At 46.3% G+C, this 27,425-nt stretch overlaps 1 protein-coding gene across 3 annotated transcripts; it reads right to left on the bottom strand.

The window, feature by feature from the left end:
* Window positions 1-1,468: 1,468 nt before the first annotated feature.
* LOC115206065 (ARF GTPase-activating protein GIT1) lies at window positions 1,469-26,969 on the bottom strand. 3 transcript variants are annotated; one of them, XM_029772632.1, is made up of 21 exons: window positions 26,557-26,969; window positions 23,312-23,445; window positions 22,296-22,408; window positions 21,409-21,514; window positions 21,006-21,092; window positions 19,620-19,750; window positions 19,231-19,325; window positions 18,765-18,807; window positions 17,737-17,763; window positions 16,496-16,544; window positions 15,895-15,967; window positions 14,954-15,051; window positions 13,835-13,946; window positions 13,211-13,338; window positions 10,380-10,532; window positions 7,675-7,980; window positions 5,462-5,542; window positions 5,084-5,160; window positions 4,643-4,825; window positions 4,447-4,510; window positions 1,469-4,192 (listed from the first exon to the last, which is right to left on the bottom strand). In XM_029772632.1, the coding sequence occupies exons 1-21, from the start codon at window positions 26,606-26,608 to the stop codon at window positions 3,977-3,979; spliced, it is 2,328 nt and encodes a 775-aa protein (XP_029628492.1). In that variant the 5' UTR covers window positions 26,609-26,969; the 3' UTR covers window positions 1,469-3,976. The 3 variants fall into 3 exon arrangements, with proteins under 3 accessions (XP_029628492.1, XP_029628493.1, XP_029628494.1); XM_029772633.1 differs by having other exon boundaries at window positions 4,643-4,822; XM_029772634.1 differs by lacking the exon at window positions 17,737-17,763.
* Between the last annotated feature and the right edge of the window lie 456 nt (window positions 26,970-27,425).

The following is a 27,425-nucleotide window of genomic DNA, read 5'->3' as shown; positions in this document are numbered from 1 at the left end:
GCCTCAATTCTTCAGGGCATGGACTCTACAAAAGGAGTCGAAAGCGTTCCCACAGGGATGCTGGCCCAATGCTTCCCACAGTTGTCAAGCTGTCCTTTGGGTGGTGGACCATTCTTGATACACATGGGAAACTGTTGAGCGTGAAAAACCTAGCAGGGTTGCAGTTCTTGACACAAACCGTTCTTGATACACATGGGAAACTGTTGAGCAGTAAGTGCAACTGGCACTTACTACCATACCATGTTCAAAGGCACACATACACAATCCATGTCACAATTGTCTCAAGGCTTAAAAATCCTTCTTTAACCTGTCTCTTCATCTACACTGATTGAAGTGGATTTAACAAGTGACATCAATAAGGGATCATGGTTTTCACCTGGGCAGTCTGTCATGGAAAGAGCAGTGTTTCTTAATGTTTTATAGGCTCAGTGTATCTGTCAATGATTGGCTGTCAATAGAAACTTTAGGGCTCCCTTATGCCCTGGTCAAAAATAGTGCACTGGCCTCCTGCGTGGCGCTGCGGTCTAAGGCACTTTGAACGGTGTTTCTTCCGACACATTGCTGCAGCTGGCTTCCGGGTTAAGCGAGGCCGGATGTTAAGAAGCAGGGCTTGACGGGTCATGTTTCGGAGGACGCATGAAATCGACCTTCGCCTCTCCCGAGCCCGTTGGGGAGTTGCAACGATGAGACAAGATCGTAATGATAAAAGTAAAAAAAAAGGTGCACTACATAGGGAATAGTGTGCCATTGTGGACGTAACCATTGAAATGGTAAATGTCTGTCCCTAATAGGCTTCAGCATGTCCAACATCACGTCCTCAGACCGTTAGTGTTGTACGCGTACCAAGTAGTGCACTATTTTTTAGTGTGGCCCATATAATCTCTCATGGAAAGATTCTTCATGTAAACCGAGAGAATCTGTCAGGACTGAATGCGGAGGACAATGAGCAGCAGTACTTCTGGCGCTGGTTATTTGTACAAATCCTGATTTCTCAGGTGTTCACCTCTTTCATATTTTGGTACGAGAGGGGACATTTGGCCTGTAACATGCGAAGAGAGAGGGTTCTGCTCCCCTCTCTAGCATCTCTTCTCAACACGTATGGGCCCAGAATTTAATCGAGCAGCTGACAAATTACGTGACACTTTAGTTCTGGGTTAACCGAGATTATGGCCCATAGGGTTCTGGTCAAAAGTATTGCATTAGAAAGGGAATAGGGTGCCATTTGGGACACATATGCCATTACTATGTAATGAGCTGTGATTAAATGTTAAAGACTTCCGACATAAAAGCTAACAACCTGTGAAATCATTCACACCAGAGGACGGTTAAAGTGTGACTACATGACCCAGAGAGAGAAAGTAATTTGTACAGCTTACCCAGAGATGGTCCTTTGATGCGGCCTTTGGCTTACCTCCTGATGAATGTTTCAAGCATCAATCTAAACAAAAAATACATACATTTAAGACAATTCACTTGTTTGTTTTTTTATTTTTATTAGAAATGTACAGCTTATGAGTTTCCATTACGATTGACCTTTTTTCAATGTTCTACTTTTTACAGTTTTTACTTCTGTTAAAATAAATTCTCCCATCACTGATCTCCCAGGTTTGTGATACACAGAAAACCATACTGGGCACAGAGCAGTGCTACTGTCTGAACAACATGATGACGAGTGTGTGTGTGTGTGTTTGGGATGCATATGTGAACATGTGCACAACATGGAGGCAGACTGACATGTCCCAACATTCCCACTAAAAAGGGACCCTGTACTAAGTGTTCACTAAGAAGAAGAGGGAAGGCATAGCATTGTGCAATAGCCCTTTCCCCTCAGACTTGAGATGAGTTTAGTGCTAACCAGTGGCAGACTTCAGACCCTATTCACTTACCCCTCAGGCCTGGAACCCACCACGGCAAGCATAAATAGATCAGATCTCCCAAACACAATACGAACATATAGCTTAATAAAAAAATAGCATGAAAATATGTTTATATATAGGCCTCTATTCTACAACAGGTTGTCTGAGAGGTAACAGAGGACATTGTAATAGGGAAAAAAGTATTTGATACTGTCCCAGTGTGTGAGATGTAGATAGATAATCAACTCAGGGAACCCAAACAGCTACAACATCACTAAGTATTAAGCCAGACTAGCAGGAGATGTGCAAAGGCAATCATGATTGGAACGTTACATTTGACAATCTTTTGGACATGATTTGACGGGGAACAGATAAAAGATCTCATCTCCTACAGGTTCATTAAATGTAGTGAGCACGAGAGCAGTCAGGCGGATAGTGAAACGACGGGACGCCGTGGCTAAGAGAACATGAGTCAAGCTGACATGGAAGCGCTTGTGTGTGTGTGTGTGGGGGGGGGGGGGGGTCCATGTAGTCTCCCTGTTTCAGTCCGTTTTCAACCGTTTAGTTCCTAATTAACATGACCCAGATCCATCCGACAGACGATCACTGAAGTCCTTGAAGCCAAGAAATCAAACTAAATACGTGGAGTGCGTGTCACTAAGCTAAGTGTGACCGTTCATTTGTTTAGCACAGTATAAAAACAGGACAGCTTCCCCAGTGCCCCCACAACCTACAGCAGGTGCAGTTTGTCATTTTGACAAAACATTTGTTCCCCATCTAGCTAGTCTGCCTCGAGTTGGCATATGTTGAAGAGCGAGCTTTGTATGGATCCCACTGTAGTGCGATTGAGATGATAAGCTTTGCCTAGCGACTGAAGCAGCCAATGGCGGCATAATATATAATACTGTCATGCCGCTTCCAGGGATTTTTCTAAAGATCGCATATTATACCCCTTCGGCATCTGTTCAACCCCTTGGCTACTGACATATTAGAACATGACAGGTAGAGAACAAATCATCTATAGGAAGTAAAAAGTCAAATGTCACCTGGGAGGAATTGGACTGCTCCAGGACCATTTCACAAGTTAAGTGTTTGTGTGTGCGCACGTGTCAAGACCCAGTCAGACAGAAGGAGAGTGAGTATTGTCACAGCTCTTCCTGGTCCCTAAACAGGAACCATCATACATGAGACGACGTCAAAGTAAACATACATGACAATGTAACTCATGACAGTAAAAATACAAATCAAATGGGCATAATAATAAATCACAATAATTCCAGTGTAAGTGTTTTTTTTTTTTCTTAAGTCAGTAATTCTTGTCCCAGAGGTACAGGCCAATGGATTGGCAAAAAAAAATAAAAAAATCCCCTAGTCGTTTGTCCACGATGCCAAGACATGCTGTAGTGTACCGGGGGTCTGAGGGAGTAGCAAGGGCCCTCCTTAGCAGAGCCTGGGACTATAGTGGAGGCGGTGTCAGAGAGGGGTAGAGTAGGGTGGATCTCTTCCAAGGCCTGGCCCCCTTGTAGGCCACACTGACTGGCCCCAGCCCCGGGCCCAGCCTGCCTCGGTCTCATCAGAGTTTGAGGCGTTGCACAGAGAGGGGTGTTGAAGTAAAAGGATCCCCCCTCTCCAAAGGAACGATAGACTTAGATCATAGTGAGATGAGAGCTGAGCCGCTGTGGAGCAGTGCCCATCTCCAGCATGCAATTACTCTCTCAATGGTCCACATTCCTCCTCCTCCTTAGAGTCCCCTCCCCCATAGAACTGCACTCAGTCCACTCAGGTATAGTATCAAGGGCTGCAGTGGATTCTCAGCTTTGTTCTATTGTCATATAATATTACCACCTGGTCTTCCCCCGCTCTCCATTCCCTACCTTCGACTCCTCATTTTCTATTTATTCATAGAGATCTTCTTTTCGGTCTGCAGCCAATATAGCTTCTCCCCTTGGCTGGCATTTCCCTCTCCCTCGAGATGCCAACCTTCCAAGTGTCGTTCATCACTCGACTAGGAAGCTTGGAAATCGAGGCTACCTCCATCCCTCTCCTGCTCCCTCTCCCCTCCCTCCGTCAGTCTTGCAACTCCCCTCGCCACTCCCCTGTCCGTCCCCTCTCTACCCCTGTCACTGTTTCTTCTCGCGGGTGGTGATGGTGACCAGTTGCTTGGCGGCCTTGGCGATGTCATAGGCGCACTGGATGACCTGCTGGGTGAGCAGCTGGTAGTCGACGGCGGGGGCTGACGTGTCCGGGGGTGCCGCCTTGCGACACTCCACCTGGAGGCGGGAGGCGCTGGACGCCAGGAGGCGCAGGGAGCAGTGCACGGCGTCTAGGGCGGGCCGCTGAGGGGAGACGGAGAGAACAGTTAGACACAGAGGAGACAACACTTACTGCTTACAGCTAGAATCTGTATTTGGTCACAAAAATGTGCAGTATATATTCTTCTGTTCTATCAGGCAGCCAAAAATAAAATAACAAATGTTTGTTGTTTGAAGCAACCTCTTTGGTAATAATAATAACTGTTGGTGGCAGTTTCACGCAATACGGAATCTCTAAGGAAATTCTACAAAGAGGGAGAGCTAGAGCAAAACCTTACCTTGGGAAAGAGAGAGGCCATTTCAGTGACAGCAGAGTGGATCTTCTCAGAGCATGGAACGAAACTAGGGAACATAAGACATCCTCTTGTTACAACCATAGATAAAACGTAAGCCAAATTATTGTTACCCCCGTAGACACAACGTAAGCCTCAGTCCGACTGTGTCATGGAGTGAGTCTCGTAGTCGGGGCCCTACCTGTCGTGTTTGAACTCCTGTGCGGCCCTCAAAAGCTCCTGGATGTTTTTGGTCACCTGCTCCGTCTTGAGGATGACGTCTTCAGTGCAGGGCAGGGTAGGATCCGGCTCACCCCCCTCACCCCCACCCCCACCCCACTCCTCCGACTCCCCCCGGCCCTCCTCTTCACTGCTGCGCCCCCTACTGTAGGACGCACACAATCAGTACACTCTAACATTAGCCTGCAATTCCCACATTGAGCAGAGAGTTAAGCATCTCTGAAGTAATCACCCACAGTAAATATGTCCTTGACAAAGACAAACAGTCAGCCAGTCTGCTAGATGTATAGGTAGACCCTAGAGCCTGGCCTGTCTGCCCCTGCTACATGTTGGTGGAGACCCCAGAATGACTCGTTCACTGCCCAGCCACCTGCTCCAGATATTCCCCCCCCCCCAGCCTTACCTTAGCGACAACTCAAACATCTGAGTGTTGTCATAGTCACTATCAGTGCCACTGCCGTGCTTCTCTCCTTTAGGGACCTGTGGACAAACAGAACACCTTAAGGCTGACATCAGTGAGAGTATGGCAAGGCCTTTATTTACCAATCAAAAGCAAGTCATTCACACAAACATTTAAACTAAGCCGCAATATATAATCCTCAGCAATGCATCAGCTCATATTGGTCTATAAAACAGTGTCAGTCAGTATCAGCTTTCATAAGATGCCACTGAAGGTTTCAGCCGTCACGGTCTGGGGTTGGTCGCGAAGTAATCTAATAACCCTGGAAGTCACAGATGAGCTGACCAACTGTAACGGAGGGCAACAGCCAGCCAGTCTTACCATGTATCTCCCCATCTCCATGGAGCTAGAGAGGTGCTGTCCTCCATATGGTGTCGGACCTCCAGGACCCCCTTTCCTCACCTGGAGGATAGACAGAACGGGACAGGAACTCAGAGAACGAAAAGAGGAACCGCAGAAGGAACACTGCCTGACAGAATTTTTACGTTTTAGTAGGAAGATTCCAAATCAGACACTGATATGCGCTATACATGCTTGAGCAGAGTCAGCTCAGCTTTGTGCAGGGAGATAGTAGCCTATATGTCGAGGTCAAATTAGATTGTTTTTGTCAAATAACTGACTGAACCTCAACAGCCAAACTGCCGAGCAACTTTCCCCAGGACAGGTTTATACTGAAAATGTGTACAGCCCAAGTTGACTGGAATTCAAAAGGAAATGTGTGAGTCTTGAGCTAGGTCCTGCCAAGTGAATCACTATCCCGGAACAACTCACACACAGGAGTACATCATTAACATTACCAGACACACAAACATACTGTCTGACATACACAGGAGAAGACAGAGGAGCCGGTTAACTTTCATTAGCTTGCCTGACATCACGTCTCCTCTCTAGTCACATTCACAACAGATGTATTCATAAAGCATCTCTGAGTAGAAGTGCTGATCTAGGATCAGCTTAGGCTTTTAAAATTAGAATAAATAGGGGGGGGGGGCTGATCTTAGATCAGCACTCCCCAGAAACACTTTATGCAGGCCCAGACAGTCAGCACGATTATAGACACATCTTTAGATACAGCTGGCTGACATAAGGGGCTATGCTGTATGGTTCCCTAGCGGAGAGCTAACTAGATGAAGACTGAACATCTGTATGCTGGCATATGCTTTATGATACACAAATAATGTCCATAAAATGAAGTCATCGGTGCTTTTCAACAGAGCACTGGGTTTTTACCACTGTGTGGTCCAATATCTATGATGGGGTCCAAACTGTACAACTTTAAAAAAGGGGCAATCTGGGATTGGTACATTGATTTATTACTTATAAATACGGTATGAGCAACAATGCAAGACATATACAGAAAAAAAACACATTGTAAACACAACTTAACACAATATATCCTAGCATATAGAACTCTAAATTCTATACAAAATAAAAATGTTTTTCTAACTACACAATAAGAAATTGTGCATTTGCTAATTGCTACGCTGTAATGCCCTACAAAATACAAACTAAAAAGAAACACGGATAAATGCACAGATAAACCAAACTGAATTGGGATTTTGCCTCACCCGCATGGATAATGGAATGTAAAGGTTGAAGGCAACAATGAGCACAACAAAAGACACACAGGATAGATAGATGGAAGTGCCCAGCATACGAGCAACAAATAGACAGAGACAGGAGTCAGGACAGATAGAGAGACAGACTGACAGACTGACTTTACCTCCTGGCTTCCCATTCAAGTTCCACACCAGTTGAAGTGTCTGGAAGCAGGGGTGAGTGTGTGTGTGTGTGTGTGTGTGTGTGTGTGTGTGTGTGTGTGTGTGTGTGTGTGTGTGTGTGTGTGTAAGTAGTGCATTAGCTTAGAGCGCCTTGGACCACAGATCACCGCCGTCATTTTCTGTTCATTTCCACATGTTGAATTGCCACTGTTTGTCAACACACCCAACAGTTGATCCACACTCGTTTAAGTCAGCCTGCCCTAGTGACCGAGTGGGTCAGTGACTGACAGGATCCATTGAGAAGAGCATATGGCTATTGGCTAACGGTGCAGGACAAACCACTAACTCTCCTCGTGTTTGAGCTACTCACACTAGAGATAGGGAATGGGAAAGCTATGATAGACACTCCCCTAAGGTTTGGACATTTTCACTCAATGGTGGGAAAGATACCTGCCATCTTTGCTTAAAAAAAATGACATTCTACACTCAAAAGAAACCTCAATCTGAGAGATAAACTCATGTAAAGTGAGTGGAGGCGAAGAGTGATTTGCCACAGTGTCGAAGGCTGTGTATTTGTGTGTATTTGGGGCAGGTGCGGGCGTGCAGCATCTGGCCCAGAAAGCTTTGCGCCAGCGGTAGAGGCTGGGGGTCAAAGGTTAGGGGTTAAAGTAGAGGCGCGCTCCACTGGTGAGCGGTGTGTGCATGCCAGACAGCAGTAGAGAAGGTATGCAGCAGTAGCGACAGAGAGGGCAGGTGGTGTATATCACCATGACCACGGCCACCTGGGGGCCGTAGCGATTTGCTCACACTTACACTGGGGTGCAGAGGCTGCAGGCGGCCCGTCAGGGAGTCCAGGCCCGGGGAGTGGGAGTGGGGCTTGGGGGTGGCGGGCCCCGGCTCGTACATAGAGAAAGCCTGTCTGTCCCTCCGGTGGGCGGGCGACGAGGACATGGCTAGGCTGGAGTGGTCCCCTCCCCTACCTCCCCCTCCGCCGCCTCTCACCCCCCCTTGCCAATGTGCCGGGCTGCCTCCTCCCCCGCCTCCCAAACCGCCAGCTCCCCCTCCTCCGATGACCTGGCCCCCCCGCAACGCACTGTTCTCCGTCTGCATCCGCGAGATCTACAGGGAAAGGTGGGGACGGGGGAGGAGGGTCACCTTAATGTGTCAAAGGTCACATGGACAAGTATCCACATACACAGGTACTGTACAGGGAGCTTCATTTCGCTAACCACATACTAGATATGGATGAAGGTAAGATTATAAATGGGGATCAAGGGAGTCTATAGGCCATCTATAGTTTATACTGATGGGTGGATATAAGGGGTTAAACTGGCTAGTCTGTGGATGGGTATAACTACATACTGGGTTACAGTGCCTTCGAAATGTACTCAGACTCCTTTTCTTTTTCCACATTATTAAGTTACAGCCTTATTCTAAAATGGATAAAATAAAATTAAAATCCCTCAATCTACATACAATACCCCATAATGACAAAGCGAAAACAGGTTTTTAGAATTTCTGCAAGTAAAAAACAGAAATACCTTATTTACATAAGTATTCAGACCCTTTGCTATGAGTCTTGAAATTGAGCTCAGGTGCATCCTGTTTCCATTGATCATCCTTGAGATGTTTCTACAACTTGATTGGAGTCCACCTATGGTAAATTCAATTGATTGGACATGATTTGGAAAGGCACACACCTGTCTATATAAGGTCCCACAGTTGACAGTGCATGTCAAAGCAAACACCAAGCAATGAGGTCGAAGGTATTGTCCGTAGACCTCCGAGACAGGATTGTGTCGAGGCACAGATCTGGGGAAGGATACCAAAAAATACCTGCAGCATTGAAGGTCCCCAAGAACACAGTGGCCTCCATCATTCTTAAATGGAAGACGTTTGGAACCACCAAGACTCTTCCTAGAGCTGGCCGCCCAGCCAAACTGAGCAATTGGGGGAGAAGGGCCTTGGTCAGGGAGGTGACCAAGAACCCGATGGTCACTCTGACAGACCTCCAGAGTTCCTCTGTGGAGATGGGAGAACCTTCCAGAAGGACAACCATCTCTGCAGCACTCCACCAATCAGGCCTTTCTGGTAGAGTGGCCAGACCGAAGCCACTCCTCAGTAAAAGGCACATGACAACCCGCTTGGAGTTTTCCAAAAAGGAACCTCGAGGGATAGATGATCAGAGCAAAGTACAGAGAGATCATTGATGAAAACCTGCCCCAGAGTGCTCAGGACCTCAGACTGGTGCGAAGGTTCACCTTCCAACAGGACAACGACCCTAAGCACACAGCCAAGACAATGCAGGAGTGGCTTCAGGACAAGTCTCTGAATGTCCGGACTTGAACCCGATCAAATATCTCTGGAGAGTCCTAGAAATAGCTGTGCGGCGACGCTCCCCATCCAACCTGACAGAGCTTGAGAAGATGGGAGAAACTCCCCAAATACAGGTGTGCAAAGCTTGTATAGTCATACCCAAGAGGAATCAAGGCTGTAATCACTGTCAAAGGTGCTTCAACAAAGTAATGAGTAAAGGGTCTGAATACTTATGTAAATGTGATCCGTTTTTTTTTTTATATACATTTGCAAAGAAATCTAAAAACCTGTTTTTGCTTTGTTATTATGGGGTATTGTGTGTAGATTAAGGGGAGAAAAAAAACAATGTAATCCATATTAGAATAAGGCTGTAACGTAACATGTGGAAAAAGTCAAGGGGTCTGAATACTTTCCGAATGCACTGTATCTTAACCAATACACATACATATTAGCGGTATTGGGGGTTGATCTTTAGTATCTTGGAAAATAATGGAACTACACATGCATGGTTTATTGAGGGGTACGGGGGGGGGGGGCGCTGCTCTCACTGATACGGTGTTTTACCTGTATGTACCTGTCAACCTATCAACACTGGAAGAGAACTGCTGTGCATTTCCCAAGTGTGTGTGCAGGGGCTGACGTATGTGTGTCTAGGGGCTGGTATTTCTCCTGGCGTTAGACATGAGTGATGGGACAGACATGGGACAATAGCTCAGGCATTCATGAGAACAAAACAACAATACCACCATGGAGAGACGGCACAAAAACAAAGTGACTAAATATGGCGTAACAGATGGGAACGAAACCTGATATTTTGACAAACTGCAGTGCTTACACTAAAACTAACAGATACTGTTCTGAGCTGCACAATTTGCTTACTACAGTATAAGGACCGCTCTGGGAACAGACTAGATCAACACTGATAGTGATAACACACTAACATACTGAGGGAGAAAGGATATATCTTCCATTAACTAAAAATATAATTGAAAAAGCAGCTCTTGGTGTATTATAAACACATCAACTGGTAGACATATTGAAATTCCTCCCATCTTTCTGTCGTGCATCCTGCCCTCCACCCTCCCTAAAACTCTCCCTCTCCACTCCCTCCATCACTCTATCCATTCCTCCCGTCCATACCTCCCTCCTCTCCCTGCCATCGTCCCTTCCTCACATTTTTTTTTTATCCTCCCTCTCCTTACCTCTTTCTGCAGCCGGCGCAGCTCTTCACTCAGGTTGTTGTTGACCTTCATCAGCTGCTGGACTTTAGCCTCGGAGGAGGCAAGGGCCTTCTTAACCTCCAGGTACTCCTGCAGAGTGATGGGCCCGTCCGACAGGTCCGACGAGTCCATGCTCTGAGGAGACACACACACACACACACACACACAGAATATAGAAATAAAACAATCTAAAATACACACACAAGCATTTGGGAGTCATTTATGTGGGATATTGTCTGAGCAATAAGCGGCACTCGATTTCATCATCAGTCTTAGCAGTAAATGGAGAAGTTAAAGCACAGCTTAAAATAATCTTTTCACATTCAACACTGAAACCATAATTGAGAAATCTCTTCTTAACTGAAAATGACTTTGAACAGCCTTCACCATTCACAGCTCAGCCATATCTGAGAAGCACAGAGCTTCTGTCTGTATGACACCAGAACAGAGCTTCTTCACACATGAAATTCTCATTTTACAGCAGCTTTTCCACCACGTCCTGTGGCTGTGGGAGCGTGCTTTAACAGGGTTTCCACCCCCTCTCCCCTCCTCTCACTCACTCACCCACCCCCTCCTCTCACTCACCCACCCCGTCTCCCCTCCCCTCCTCTCACCCACCCCCTCTCCCCTCCTCTCACCCACCCCCTCTCCCCTCCTCTCACACTCCCTCTCCTCCCCTGCTTGTAGAACAATGCTCCTCTGATTGAAGACCCAGAATAGCTGTGATGTCACTGTGGAAGTATGTGGCAGCAGCAGCACTGCCACTCCCGCAAGGCATGCTGGGACAGGCTGGGAGGAAGATACAGCTGGCTGCTGGGGATAACACTGCAATCACTAGAAGAAGCTAAGAAGAACTATGTGCTGATTTACAATCAGTTTTGCGTTTTAGATCATAATGAATATGATTACATGGACAGGGGGGACCTGATCCTAGATCAGCACTCCTATTTTGAGACTCTTGACACGTATGGACCCTTAACTCAAAGCAGGGCTGGGAGCATAGGACCACTTCCTGGTCACTTTGCTCCACCTCCATTTCTCTCAGTACACATTTTATCCATCTATTTACTGGGTTTAAGGGGAATATTTTGGCTGTTCTCTGGTACTCTAATATTGGCCTGTAGAGAAAAACATAACACAACGGTTTGCAATGGAAAAAGAAAACAAGAGCTTCTTATTAGGCGAGTTCCGAATAGTACCTCCCCCTTTCACTATGTTTCAGGCTGCTTGGTGCCAAGTGAACACTGTGTATTCATTAGTGCAAACCGGTGCAAAATGTTTCCCATTGGACAAATTCAGGTAGGTCCCTCCTCATTTGGACCTATTCGCTTCCGTTTGGTGCTTAACTTCTTATGGATGGTGGCAGTATTGAGTCGCTTGGATGACTGACGTGCCCAGAGTAAACTGCCTCCTACTCACTCCCAGAAACTAAGATATGCATAGTATTAGTAGATTTGGATAGAAAACACAGAAGTTTCTAAAACTGTTTGAATGATGTCTGTGAGTATAACAGAACTCATATGGCAGGCAAAAACCTGAGAAAAAATCCAACCAGGAAGTGATTTGTAGTTCTATCTAATCCCTGTTCAAACTACAGTGTCTGTGAGATCATTTTGCACTTCCTAAGGCTTCCATTGGCTGTCAACAGCCTTTAGAAACTTGTTTCATGCGTCTCCTGTTACTGGGCAGAGAATAGGAGCTCAGTCTATCAGTGGACTGCCTGGGACCAGTGAGTTGTTTACTTACTGCGCGGGCACGTTTGGCGCACCTCTCATTCTTTTTCTTCTGTAATGAATACGCTATTGTCCGGTTGGAATATTACCAACGTTTTATGTTAAAAAGACCCTAAGGATTGATTGTAAACATCGTTTGACATGTTTCTACGAACAGTAATAGAACTATTTGACTTTTTGTCTCTTATTTTACACTCACACGTTATGCCTTTGGATAGTGGTCTGTACGCACGAACAAAACGGAGGTAATTTGGACATAAATATGGAGTATTTATAAAATAACATTTCTTGTGGAAGTAGGAGTCCTGCTAGTACATTCCGACCAAGATCAGAAAATGTATAATACTAATTCTGAGTTTAGTTGACTCCAGAACTTTGCTGGTAACTGTATAGCTTGCTTTGATGGTTGAGCTCTGTACTCAGAATATTGACAAATGTGCTTTCGCCGAAAAGCTATTTTAAAATCTGACACAGCGGTTGCATTAAGGAGTAGTATATCTATAATTCTTTCAATAACTGTTGTAAATTGTATCAACGTTTATGATGAGTATTTTTGTAAATTGATGTGCTCATTGAAAGGAAGTTTGGTGGGAATACATTTTCTGAACATCACGCGCCAATGTAAAATGGGGTTTATGGATAGAAATATGAACTTTATCGAACACAACATACATGTATTTTGTAACATTGAGTCCTGGGAGTGTCATCTGATGAAGATCATCAAAGGTTAGTAATTCATTTTAGCTGACTTTCTGGTTTTTGTGATGCCTCTGCTTGCTTGGAAAATGGCTGTGTGGTTTTTCTTGTTTAGGTGCTGTCCTAACATAATCTAATGTTTTGCTTTCGCCGTAAAGCCTTTTTGAATTCGGACACTGTGGTTAGATTAAGGAGAATCTTATCTTTAAAATGGTGTATAATACTTGTATGTTTGAGAAATTTTAATTATGAGATATTTGTTGTTTTGAATTTGCGCCGTGCACTTTCACTGGCTGTCGTCATATCGATCCCGCTAACGGGATTCAAGCCATAAGAAGTTAATAAGCACAACCCTGCAGTCCTTCTGTGCCCTTCTCTCCTCACCTTGGCCCGGTTGTTGCGCTGAGTGTTATTGTTGTTCTGAGTGGTCAGCTCGCTGTCCGTGTCCTCGTCCGACGCTACGCTGTCGTAGTCATGCTGGTCGTCGTCGGCCCCCAGGTCCAGACTAGAATCTACAGGGATGGATCAGAGCAACAACATAGGCCCTGGCTCAATCTCAATTCATCTTTCCTCGCGTACTCTCCTCGCTTCCTTCTGAAAATGCATTGGAGAAGAAAGTCCGAGGGGAGGGAACTTGGACCGTTTCCTTGAATACGGTTGAGAAGGAGGTGAGGAGACAGGATGTGAAGAATTGCAGAAAGACGTTTTGAGATTAAGCCACAGAAAAATCAGGAAATACTACAGCTCAACTTAACTAGTGACAACTTAACCATAACACAACCAGGCAACCCCAACATTTAAAATATATCTCATTAACTTTTCCTTTTCACTCATACATCGCAATGGAAGGATTGACTGAAGTGTGCCAAAACAGCTTAAAGTCCAGAGCATACTTAATTCATAAAAGACCTTGTTTGAACTGGCTCAGTCCCTGTCTTCTCCTCTCCTCTCCCCTCTGCTCCCCTCCCCTTCACTCCTCAGTCCTCTCCACACCTCTCCCTCTCTCACCGGTAGGGCTGCTCAGGCCTTTCCCCTGTTGCCTCCTCTTGGCGTCACTCAGGATGTCGATGATTAGCGTTGCGAACTCACGAGCGTTGAAACGGGCCAACTTCTGTCTACCCTGAAAGGAAAGAGAAAAATAGGCAGGGGACACGCATTCATTCTTGAGTACGGTACTCAAAAACCCTCCCGACGCATAGACGTAGGTTTACAGGAGAAAGATGAATTCAGACATTTTTGGTGTATTATTAAAGAAAACACAAATTGAAGCCACAGTCTCTGGTATTGCAGTCCTGTGGTCACTGGTCATGTGGTGTGGAAAATCATAGTCATAGGGGCTACAGTTGATCATAGTAACACACACACACTAAACATTGCACCTAGCAATTCACATTTGTGTTTGCATAAGGGGACAAAAATGCAGGCTTTGTATCCATGTGGTTTCAATTCTAAACACGGTCCGACCGTGAGCACACTGTCGTGTGTGTGTGTGTGTGTGTGTGTGTGTGTGTGTGTGTGTATTTTCTCCCTCAGTCTCTCTTGCATGAAACATAAACACTACTACTGACCAGTCAGATGGCTCCAACCCTATTCAATCCAAGCCTAGCTGGGGATCTCACTGTGGTGAGGGTGCTGATGTGTTAAGGCCTATGTTTACACTAACGAGCTAGCCAACTGTGGGAGGACCCACAATCACACACAACCCCTTTCGTTTCCCCTCACCCTCCCCCACAGCTGGAAAATCTCTCTCGCTGTCTCTATATCCCACTGGCCAGTGCAGAAGCTCAGACATCCCGGTGCAGCCACAAAACTATTAATAGAATGTGATCTTTCATCCCTCTCTCTCCATTTCAGCCCAGACTTTATCTTTCCTCGTCTGCCCTTCTGTTCTCCTCTTTTGTTCCCGTTTTAAAATCTGTCATGCTCTCAGAGGATTTCTCCGTAGTCTCTTCTACTGCCTGCCTGTGTCACTGTGACTAGCATCGTCTTCAGCCTGCTGTCATCACTAAGCCTACGCAGCGGTTGGAGAAGGATACATACTAAGATATTCAAGCATTTGCTGGCAGTCGTCAAACGTTGTTTTCGCGCGCGTGTGTGTGTGTGTCTGATAGTAGTGGTGGTGGTTACCTGGTTGCGTGTGGCTGAGTATTCGGGGTTGACAGGCAGGAAGGGCACCGCGCTGCGCTCCGTCACCAGAGTACTGTGGTTCTGAGTCGTCAGCCACACTGGGGAAAGGGGGAGGAAGGACAGAAAGAAAGAGAGATATTATTCACTGATGTGTGAGTGAGAGAGAAACAAGGTCATTTCAGCTGGAAGTTGGAACATGCACAGCAACACACCCTGCCTGCCGCCCACACACACACACAGTGCACAGCTCCACTGGAACAGACCACAGAACAGTTACAGTCTTACACACTTTCTCTCCTCTGAGAATGTCCTGCTATACCTAGAGCTGTGTGTGTGTATGCATGTGTGTGTGCTTGAGCGTGTCCGGCTCTCGGCCTCAAACCCCATCCTGCTTACCTGCGGAGAGTCTCTGTCAGACAACGCAGTCTGCGACTGCTTCTGAGAGAGAGCGAGGGAGGAGAGTGAAAGAGAGAGAGACTCCAGAATTCCTGAGGCACTTTTCTCACCAACTCGCTCTCTCCTTCTCACTTGCTCCTTCCCTCTAAATTGCCTCTCTCTCTCTCCCTCTCTCATCTTAGACCTCACCCAGTGCCCTTTTACAGACTTTGCTTATGCGTTTTTTTATGTTTCCTTTCTAAACAGTGACTCCTTCTCCGGGGGAACAGCCTACACTAGGGTCATGTCCCACATAACACCCTATTCCCTTTATAGTGCACTACTTTTTTTTACCAGGGCTTGGTGAAAAGTAGTGCACTATATAGGGAACAGGATGCCATTTGGGACACAGACCCCAGAGTGGCCCAAACAGATTGCATGACTCAAAAAGGCAAAGACAGAAAGAGGAGCAGGATGGAGAGATCTAGAGAGAGGTGGAGGAGAGGGAGAAGCAGGGGATGGGTTACACAGGAGAGGAGAAGAAGAGGAGGAGGGGGGTGTCTCACCTGCATCGTTCTCCCTGCGGTCCACTTCGTCATACACATCCATGGCCAGCTCCTCAAACAATCGATTGTTCAGCTGTCACACACAGGACATTTATGGGACGCAGACCGTGTACACAAGATCAATGACAAACATAAGCAATGCACGCCAAAACAGCAAATACCAGCGAGGGAAAAATATAACACACACACACGGTTAAAATAATAGGACAACCATGTACAGCAATGCTGTCAAAACAAACAGTAGCACTACACTAAATGGCTCTGTCCTTTTACTGCCCGGGCCAAAGGAGAATTGATTATACCATACACAGGAAATGGGGAAAGTCATTGTCCTCTGTCATAGACAATTAGAGTCACTGATACAGACATGGCTCACTGCTTCAGTTTATTATCAGATTAGCTCGTTTTCTGGGTCGTGTGCATTAGGCACCAAATGGAAGAAAAACAGGGAGGGATACCTCGTTTTTGTTTTCCTTTGAAAACGTTTCAAAATGTTTTCCCTTGTGTGTCCTAATGAACACAAGCCAGGAAGTCTACCAGATGGATAGAGCCTTAACTCTAACCCATGACCCCTACCCTTTGACCACCCAGCACTACTCACCGCTTGGAGCTTCTTCTTAGCTGCCTTGGCCAGTTCTGAGAGGTCCAGGCTACGCAGAGACACAGAGAGACAAAATGCCACAATGAAACAACCACAAACACCAACAGAGAGAGGGGGGTGAGGAGAGAAAGAGAGGACAGAAAGGTAAGGGAGGTGGAGGACATGGAACTGGGGGTTTTCTCAGGGTGGTGGGTGGGAGGGGTGAGACAGGAGGGGTGTTAGGTCATGGAGCGAGGGCCATGGCAGATAATTAGGTGAAATATACAGGTAACTGCCAAAATAATGGAAACACTTAGGGATACAAAGTGTGATTCCTGAGTTAATGAAGCAAATAACATCTCTTCATGCTTAGGGTCATGTATAAAAATGCTGGGCAGGCCATTATATTGGATACCATGGCAATGTGCCCGTAGGATGACAATGCCCCCATCCACAGGGTACGAGTGGTCACTGAATGGTTTGATGAGCATGAAAACGATGTTAATCATATGCCATGGCCGTCTGTCACCATATCTCAACCCATTTGAACACTTATGGGAGATTCTGAAGCGGCGCCTCAGACAGTGTTTTCCATCAACAAAACACCAACGTTTTGGGAATTTCTTGGGGCAGAATAGTGTCGCATCCCTCCAATAGAGTTCCAGACACTTGTAGAATCTATGCCAGGGGTAGACAACCCTGTCCCAGGAGATCCACAGTTACTGCTGGAGTTTGTTCCAACTAGGCACCACACCTAACCAACTAAGCTAATTGGTCAGTTCAGTGATTGCCAAAAATCAACACACCTGGTCTTCCAGGTCAGTTAAATGAAAAACAGAACCAGGGTTACCTACCGCTGATCCATGCCAAGGTGCATTGAAGCTGTTCTGGCTTGTGGTGGCACAACGCCATATGAAGACACTGTATGGTGCGGTTCCTTTAATTTTGGCAATTACCTGTAGCTCCTTCCATTTCAGTTTGGCAACATTCAAAACTATAGGCCTAAGTACTTGTATGATCTACAATGAGTACTGGTGGTCTAGATACGGTAACCAACCTGATATTTAAAAGCAAAAGGGCTCTCGTCAATGTTTATTGAATCAAGACATCAAAGTAATACTACTATATAAAAAAAGCAGACAAAATATTACAGGAATCCCTCCCTCCCCTAACAACAGCGAGAAGATGATGAGCGCATGGGATAAAGACGGAAAAAAAAGGGGGGATGTTGAGTGAGTGAGTAAGAGAAAAGAGAGAGATACCTCTGTGTCGGGCACTTAGGGCGAGCTCTGCCTCCACAAGCGCAGCAAAGATGGAGAGAACAGAAAACGAGTGAGCGAGACAAGAAAGAGACAGGTAGAAAGTAAAAGAGAGAGGGCGGGGATACACTCCATTTCAACACAGTCTCTCAGAGTAGGAGTGCTGATGTAGGATCAGGTCCCCCTCTGTCTATATAACCATATGAATTATTATCTAAGGTAAAACTGATCCTAGATCAGCTACTCAGGCGCTTTGTGAATACCGCCCACTAGTTCTCCACAGAGTATAGTACAGTATAGTACAGAGTACAGTACAGTAATAGCAGTGTTGTAGAAGTCTGTTGTTGCTCAGCAGACAGACATGCAGTCTGCATCAGTGTAACAGGGGCCCTCCTCTCCTGTCTAACAGTACAGACTGACTAACGACAGGGCACAACCTACTGGTCAAAACACTGCAATACACCTAGCTACTTCACTTGTGCCAGAATATTACATGGTATTCATAACATTTCATTGTAGATTCCAGAAAATCTAAGGCATTGCCAGAATATCATGTCACGTCAAAGACAAAAATGCTCAATAGAGAATCTCATTTGAAAATACGTTATAGTCCAGGATTAGCCTTAATCTGTGCCTGAAAAAACACCCATGTATACTTAAGCAATAAGGCCAGAGGGGGTGTGGCATATTGCCAATATACCACAGCTAAGGGCTGGTCTTAGGCACGACGCAACGCAGAGTGCCTGAATACAGCCCTTAGCCGTGGTATATTGGCCATATACCACAAACCCCCGAAGTGCCTTACTGCAACTATAAACTGGTTACCAACATAATTACAGCATTAAAAATACATATTTTGTCATAACCGTGGTATACGGTCTGATATACCACGGCTGTCAGCCAATCAGCATTCAGGGCTCAAACCACCCAGTTTATAATAAATATCAACCACCATGCAGATTTATAAATATAGGCCCCACACCCTCCCACCCATTCTATGTTGACCCTGAACACGACCCTTCGACACTTACCTGTCAGCCATCTGAGGAATGATATAATGCCCATTCTTGTGATCTACAGGATAGAGTACAATGGAGTGAAATCATTGTATAGTGTAAAACAGTCATTGGGTGAAAAATCACCCTACTAGTTAAGCCTAACAGTGGGTCCATACTTGGAGCGATAATCAGCAGCGAACTATCAACCACCAACCAGTCATGTTCAATGGAAGGAGACACAAAGAGACACACAGCGACTTAGCGGTCGGCGAGGAGAGAACTAGTGACCAGAATTGAAAATGTCCCAATATTATGCAAATTTAGGGAGAGGGCAGCTCTTGTTAGCAAGCTCTGACATTAGCGAACAACAAAACTACTGTCATGCTAGCTGTTTGAAGGATACACCCACCAAGCGAGATCTCAACGACTTGATTGCTGATTATCGCTTCAACTCGGAGCCCTCTGTAAGGTCCTTGGCAGGTGTAAAAAGGTCACCTACCAGGGCGTCGGCCACACAGGTAGAAAGCCAGCCTGTCTGTGAGCTCGTACTGACACTCAACCAGCCGCTCTGCCAGCTCCACCTGGCCCGCTTGCCTGCCACACACACACACAGTACAACGATCAGATCCTATAACTGTATGACACAGCTTACTGACACAATACAGCAGAAAAAAATAACAAATAAACTGACTACCTTATGACAGAGTCATGTGTATGAATACTATGTTTAAAAAGTGTGAGCCGGGGGTGTATTCACAAAGTAACAAAAGCAAACAGGATGAAACGGGAAGGGACTACCTGAACTTGTCTGATAAGAGACCCTTGTTTTCCTTTAGAACATGTTTTGGAACAGTGTACACTAATGAATAGACCCCTGGTGTAGCCTACCTGGCGTAGTCCATGGGTGTGCGTCCGTTGATGTCCAGGGCTCCGGGGTCGGCTCCGTACACGACCAGCAGCTCTGCCTGCAGAACCTGGCCTGCCTTGGCTGCCACGTGGAGTGGAGTGGTGCCCTTCTCCTGAGAGGACAACCGCAAACGCACACACGCACACACCATAACTTCAAATTAGGGAGCATGGACACAGCATAGACCGATTGGACCGATGCTCTATAGTCAAGTTGTGAGTGTGGTGAGAAAGTGGGTAATTTGCAGTAACAGGGGGTGGCAGGGTGAGTGGTGAGAAAGTGGGTAATTTGCAGTAACAGGGGGTGGCAAGGTGAGTGGTGAGAAAGTGGGTAATTTGCAGTAACAGGGGGTGGCAAGGTGAGTGGTGAGAAAGTGGGTAATTTGCAGTAACAGGGAGTGGCAGGGTGAGTGGTGAGAAAGTGGGTAATTTGCAGTAACAGGGGGTGGGAGGGTGAGTGGTGAGAAAGTGGGTAATTTGCAGTAACAGGGGGTGGCAGGGTGAGTGGTGAGAAAGTGGGTAATTTGCAGTAACAGGGGGTGGCAAGGTGAGTGGTGAGAAAGTGGGTAATTTGCAGTAACAGGGGGTGGGAGGGTGAGTGGTGAGAAAGTGGGTAATTTGCAGTAACAGGGGGTGGCAGGGTGAGTGGTGAGAAAGTGGGTAATTTGCAGTAACAGGGGGTGGGAGGGTGAGTGGTGAGAAAGTGGGTAATTTGCAGTAACAGGGGGTGGCAGGGTGAGTGGTGAGAAAGTGGGTAATTTGCAGTAACAGGGGGTGGCAGGGTGAGTGGTGAGAAAGTGGGTAATTTGCAGTAACAGGGGGTGGCAGGGTGAGTGGTGAGAAAGTGGGTAATTTGCAGTAACAGGGGGTGGCAGGGTGAGTGGTGAGAAAGTGGGTAATTTGCAGTAACAGGGGGTGGCAGGGTGAGTGGTGAGAAAGTGGGTAATTTGCAGTAACAGGGGGTGGCAGGGTGAGTGGTGAGAAAGTGGGTAATTTGCAGTAACAGGGGGTGGCAAGGTGAGTGGTGAGAAAGTGGGTAATTTGCAGTAACAGGGGGTGGGAGGGTGAGTGGTGAGAAAGTGGGTAATTTGCAGTAACAGGGGGTGGCAGGGTGAGTGGTGAGAAAGTGGGTAATTTGCAGTAACAGGGGGTGGCAAGGTGAGTGGTGAGAAAGTGGGTAATTTGCAGTAACAGGGAGTGGCAGGGTGAGTGGTGAGAAAGTGGGTAATTTGCAGTAACAGGGGGTGGGAGGGTGAGTGGTGAGAAAGTGGGTAATTTGCCATAACAGGGGGTGGGAGGGTGAGTGGTGAGAAAGTGGGTAATTTGCAGTAACAGGGGGTGGGAGGGTGGGGGTGGTATGGGTCTCACCGGGTGGAAGAAGTTGGCCTGTGCTCCCAGGGACAGCAGCCGTAGACATGTCTCCAGACTCCCCGTCCTCACACTGGAGTGCAGTTGCTGAGACAGAAAGAGAGAGAGAGAAAGAGACCCTGTGAATCCCCTCATTAGTGGTGTTTAATAGGTCCACACAGCGGCTTCCATTAGTTATTCCTGTGGTGTCATTAAGGTGCTTCCTTCCTGCCAACAGGGGAGAGAAGAAGAAAGGCAGGCTCTGTGTGTGTGTGTGTGTGTGTGTGTGTGTGTGTGTGTGTGTGTGTGTGTGTGTGTGTGTGTGTGTGTGTGCCCGGCCCACCAGCCATGGCCCTGAGTGGACGAGCCCAGCCTGTGAAGGACGTCAACCTCTTACCCCTGACCTGAGGGGGCGGGGCCTCACCTTACTGAGATCCTTGGTGGTAACACCGTCGTCATCGCGGCACGGCAGCTTGTGGACAAAGGATAGCATCTGGTACTTGGAGCGGATGAACTCGGACTTGGTGGGACTGTGTAAGACATAAGGTAAGACATAAGCTGTATGTATTTTTTTTTTTACCCTTTTTCATGGTATCCAATTGGTAGTTACTGTCTTGTCTCATCGCTGCAACTCCCATACGGACTCGGGAGAGGCGAAGGTCGCGAGCCGTGCGTCCTCCGAAACACAACCCAACCGCACTGCTTCTTGACACAATGCCTGCTTAACCCTTGAAGCCAGCCGCACCAATGTGTCTGAGGAAACGGCGTTCACCTGGCAACCGCCACAGGAGTCGCTAGTGCGCGGATGGGACAAGGACATCCCTGCCAGCCAAACCGTCCCCTAACCTGGACGACGCTGGGCCAATTGTGCGCCGCCCCATGGGTCTCCCGGTCGCGGCCGGCTGTGACAGAGCCTGGACTCGAACCCAGAATCTCTAGTGGCCCAGCTAGCACTGCGATGCAGTGCCTTAGACCACTGCGCTACTCGGGAGGCCCTTATCAGCTGTATGTATGAATCATTGCAGCAGGAGATGCCAAGGGGCAAATCCTCTCTGATCTCATAATAGTCTGATACTAGTTAATGACCCAAGGCTGAGCTGCATCTAACACATAAGCTTATTAGCCTGATCGGACTATAACAATTGACCGAGTGAAAAGAATCTCGAGATCTTGGTGGGGGAGAGTGAGTTCCACAAACAGAGACTATACGTAAGCGGGGAATGTTCCCACCCAGGTCATCATTGTAAATGAGAATTGGTTCTCATCTGACGTATCGTGAAATATATGTTGTGAAATAAAAAATAAACTTACTGGACTTTGTCCTGTGGGTTGGGTTTCCTGCGGCCGCTCTGCACCTGTGCTGGGTCAAGCAGGGAGTGCTCCCAAATCGAGTTAGCCCCATTACTGGCCAGGGTCTGCACCATCTAAAACACACACACTAATGAGACACGACAACACAGCCCTAACATGAAATGATCTAATGTTGGGGTGGAACGTCCTCGTAGAGCAAATCAAAGCCTCTTCCAGTGCCTGAGGCTGGTCTAGTGGGTAAAGCCACCGCCTGCAGCACCTATACACCACCAAGCGTGGGTGCGAATCCCGACCCCAGAGCCACTCTCTGCATCTTCCTCCCCACTAATTTCCTTCCTGTCTGAATAAAGTACAAATAGAAGAAAAAAAATCCAGTTCCTAACAAAAGTCTTCTCAAATCTTTTCTGTCCAGCAGCCAGGTAACATTTACTTTATATTAGTGATGGAGGGAAAAAAACAATTGATAGTTAAATATTGCAACATTATTTTAAATGTATTTAATAGTTTTTCTAGGTAGCGTTAGCTAGCGCTAGTCGGCTGTGCGTGCGCCAAAACGCCTGTATTTTTCATCCTATAGCTTGATCTCAATCATCTTTTTAAATAGTGAGCCAACATGTTTTCAGCACTTTTATTTCCATGCTCACTCGTCTCTCTGCAGCAGACATATAGTAAGCAATATGTTTGGGACATCAATTCGCAATAAAATCGTATTATCGAATCTCAATAAAAATATAGAAATCGGGAGAATCGCAATACATATCATATTGGCACCTAAATATTGTAATATCGTATTGTGAGGTCCCTGGCCCTAATTTATATATAGTTTATAAACTGTTCTTTATCAGTATGGATTTACATGTTATAAATCTGTAATAAACAGGTAAAGGCCTAATACATTGGTTGAATTGGGTTACTTGTCATTTAGCTGCTTGCCAAATACTGAGCTACTTGTACACCCATCAGTAATGATCCCCAGTGCCCACTCCAGCCCCCTATCTTGTCCCTCCCCCAGGTACCTGCAGCAGTGCAGGGGGCCAGCCGCTGTGCCGCAGGTGCTTGACGATGGAGATGTGGCGTCCCAGGCTACGGTGCACCGAGCAGCACTCGTCACAGATCAGAACGCCCCTGTTGATGCTGGTCCAGCCCGGATCTGAAAACACGGAGAAAGAGATAAAGTGAGAGAGAGGTGGGGGTGGGGGTCAGGTGTGTACAACTTAGGCTATTTAGCAAAGACCCACCTCTGACAACTGTCTACTAGGCCCAGGTCATCTCAGGTTCATCGTTAGGCCTATAGCTTTGTTTTACCGTTTCTTACCGGTAATAAAGTTAGGCCTAATATTTGACATTATTGTTTACTGCACACATTTAAAATAATCAAATAGCCTAATGTGAGGGTGATGAATAGGCTGACAGTTTGCCTGACATGTGGAGTTCACAATGAGGAGTTCTCAAAACCATAAAAATCAACAAAACATGTATTATTAGCATCATACTGTATAGCCTAAATACAAGTCTGACCTTAAGAATTCTGGTACCACCCAATTGTGCCTTTAGGTGGTAATGAGATCATCATACTAGACAAGTCCAGAGTTCAGTGCGCACAGAGAGAACCATGGGCCACACAGTCTAGTCATTAAGTCTGGCTGGGGCAAGGTTAGCCTACACCCTCAGGATCCTGCTACAATTAGGCTAAGCTAACTGTGTACGACATGCAAACGGCCTATTTTATCCGAGGAACTAGATGGAGCATTTTTTCTCAATTGGTAGGCCTAAGAGCTTAACAGATTGGGCTGGGGAGGAGCGAATATGTGCAGAGAGAGAGAGATCTGTTCTTGAGGGACATTTTTTTTTTAAATAGCTATTGGCAATACTCAACAAAGCATGCCTACTGTTTTCCAATATTATAATCTATGAAAAGCAGCTATTCATTAGCCAACAGCATACCACCCTGCATCCCACTGCTGGCTTGCTTCTAAAGCTAAGCAGGGTTGGTCCTGGTTGGTCCCTGGATGAGAGACCAGATGCTGCTGGAAGGGATGTTGGAAGGTCAGTAGGAGGCCCCCTTTCCTCTGGTCAAAAAATAATATCCCAATGCCCCAGGGCAGTGATTGGGGAAATTGCCCTGTGTAGGGTGCTGTCATTCGGATGGGACATTAAACAGGTGTCCTGATTCTCTGTGGTCACTAAAGATCCCATGGCACTTATCATAAGAGTAGGGGTGTTAACCCTGGTGTCCTGGCTAAATTCCCAATCTGGCCCTCATACCATCATGGCCACCTAATCATCCCCAGCTTACAATTGGCTCATTCATCCCCTGTAACTATTCCCCAGGTCGTTACTGTAAATTAGAATGTGTTCTCAGTCAACTTACCATGTAAAATAAGGGTTAAATAAATAAATAAAGCAGAGCGCTAAATCAAATGTTAAGAGTGGGGAGCAGGACTCTTCATTGGTATAGATTCCAATCGTTGACACTAAAAGTTAAATCTCGTCATAATTCATGCTTCACAGAACAACCCCATTGCTCTTCCTCTCCATGTCCACACTTACTTCCACTTAGTGTGTGTGTGTGCAGCACCTAATGGGATTTCATGCACAGACACTGACCTAGGCTACACAGACACAGCGCATATGGGGCCACTCTAGTCTCTGTCAACACTACTGAAGACTATAGCCCTCTCTTCAGTCTAGCATTCTACCACATGCTGTGCTGCCCATCACAACAACCCCATAAAATGAACTATATTATGATAGAAAAACAAATAGGCCTTACGAGTATACTGGCAATAACAACATTTAATAGCCTATAGTGGCTTTATGACTTCTTCCAAAATATGGAGGTTGTTTATGAGTCCAGTAGTTATTCCAGTGTGGAGGGTTGCAAGGAGTCACACATTAGTGGCTTGGATCAGCAGCTTGATAGAGCTGCCACTTCCCAGAAGGAGACAGGCTGCCGAGGCAGCAGAAAGCTGACGGTAGACTATAAGTAAGAAAAAGAAACGGCACAGTGCACACACAGAGTAGGTATACAAGCAAGCCAGGCTAACGCAGGTAACTGCAGAGGAGTGATGGTCAGGAGTGTCATAAATCAGCTGGGATAGCAGAAACACATTCCTGAAGGGAGAGCGGCTGTGAAGGAGAGAGCAGCTGCCCTGCCCTGCACCCCACTCCAACCAACCCCCATCCCAAACTCTCCTCCCCCCCAAAATATTGGGGCAGGTGGGGTTAAATGTGTAAGGCCAAGGCTATGCCGGCAGAGAGGGCCAGGATGCCAAGGTTGGCATCACATCAGAGTTGTGGGTGCACAATAATGTTGTAGAAAAACACAGTTGGAAAATTTATTCATGATTTTATGAGCAATTACAAAAAAAATGCCATTAAGGATGAAGCAAAAAAAATACATGTTTTATGCCTACAGATGGAGCAGTCTAGACAGGTCAGGGGTCCAGATTACAGGCACTCACTCAATCACTATTCACAACCTATACTATCAACGCCCCTACGCTGCGCCGCACTGCTTGCTAACATTGGCTAGTTGCAGGCAGCTAGCTAGCCAACTAGCTTCAACTACTATTTTATGATAATTTAACTAGCTAGCTCGCTAACTAACAACGTTCAACTAATCTTCTTGACTCTAAACGTTAGCACACTAGCTAGCTATCTGACGTTACATAAATTACAACGTGAAATTGGTCACATTTATAGAAGTACTCTGGAGGAAAACATGCCAAACTAGCTAGCCTGTCGTCTTCAAATGTAACTAACTACCTAGCCAGCTAGCTAGTTAGCCCGTGTGGCTACAGAGCCAACTTTACAGACAAACAGATGTGATAGCAAGCTATTCAAGTTAGACCAGACAAGACTGACACCCTTTCTCATTTGTTAGCAAACTAGGTACGTAGTTAGCTACCAGACAGATGTGGCGGTTAACACGAGAAATAAAAGCAAACGTTATACGTTGCTTGGCTAGCTGCGCTGGCTAGTCAAGTAGGCGAAACAAATCCGACACTCAAATTCATCTACAGAATATGATTCTTATCAAATAAATCAAAGTAACTTTCTAGTCACTTCATTTATTCACATGCACTGAAAATGCAAATTTCACTCTGTTTAAAGGCCTGACTAACTAACTGCCTGTGAACCTGCGCCGTTTTATTGTACTACTGACAGCAGGCACAGGCCTCCGCCGTCCCACCGACATGTCGCCAGCTAGCACATATCAAAGACTAAAAACAACACATTGTTTCAGTTTTCATCGTACCTGGTGCACTGCAGTCGGCGCATACTTCGGTTCTGTGGACCTTTCTTGACATGTTTAGGGTTCCACTACAGCAGTGGTTGTATATCTAATGGATGCTCGCCCTTCCGAAGACCGCCTTCTGCTGTTTCTATATGCTGCCCTGAATCCCCGGAAGCCGGCGTTGTGGTCTTTGGCTCTCCCGGCCCGAAGCTTTCCCTTTTCTTCCTAACCGGTTTCAGTCCTAAACTCCGGATTCAGTGAGTCGCAGGCCTCGTCAGTGGGATGATCATCACTGGCTAGCTCATATCTAGAGGGATATAATACACTAGCGCACACTGCATTGCCAATGTCGAGACCTAGGATAACTGCGCTCCGTCCTACCGTCACTCGACTCGCTCTCCCACTACTTGCTCTGCTCGCCACTCTCTCTCACCAATGCCAATGGGAATAAAGATAGCTCTAAAATCATATCGTATTCGTCAAAGCTTGGAATCTCATCAATACCCATTCATGTAGGCCTACACCTATAAATGTTCATATTTAGCTAGGTCTCTAGATATTATTTATTTGATTTTGTTTTGTTAAGCTTTATAGTGGCTTAGGCTAGCTTATATTACAGGCGGGGCTGTCGAAGGAAAATAGTGGTGGCTGGCAACGCAATTCTGATGTTTTAGACATTGACTAATCTGTAATAATATGGGGATAAAAGCAGGTTTACAAATAGCCTAAATAAATGTTCAGAGAGCTTCATGTTGCAAACACATTGCCGTGCTATAGCTTAGCCAATGAGCCAATAGAACAGCATCAAGGGTGTTGGCCTTCGGGCTATTTGGATGTGATAACGTTATAGGCTAAGCTATATAGGCTGAATCTTTAGTTTATTCATATGA

This window comes from Salmo trutta, chromosome 13 (assembly GCF_901001165.1).
Source record: "Salmo trutta chromosome 13, fSalTru1.1, whole genome shotgun sequence".
In the NCBI taxonomy this organism is placed as follows: Eukaryota; Metazoa; Chordata; class Actinopteri; order Salmoniformes; family Salmonidae; genus Salmo; species Salmo trutta.
The sequence above is the reverse complement of the archived record's forward strand: the minus strand, read 5'-3'. Positions and strand labels throughout refer to the sequence as shown.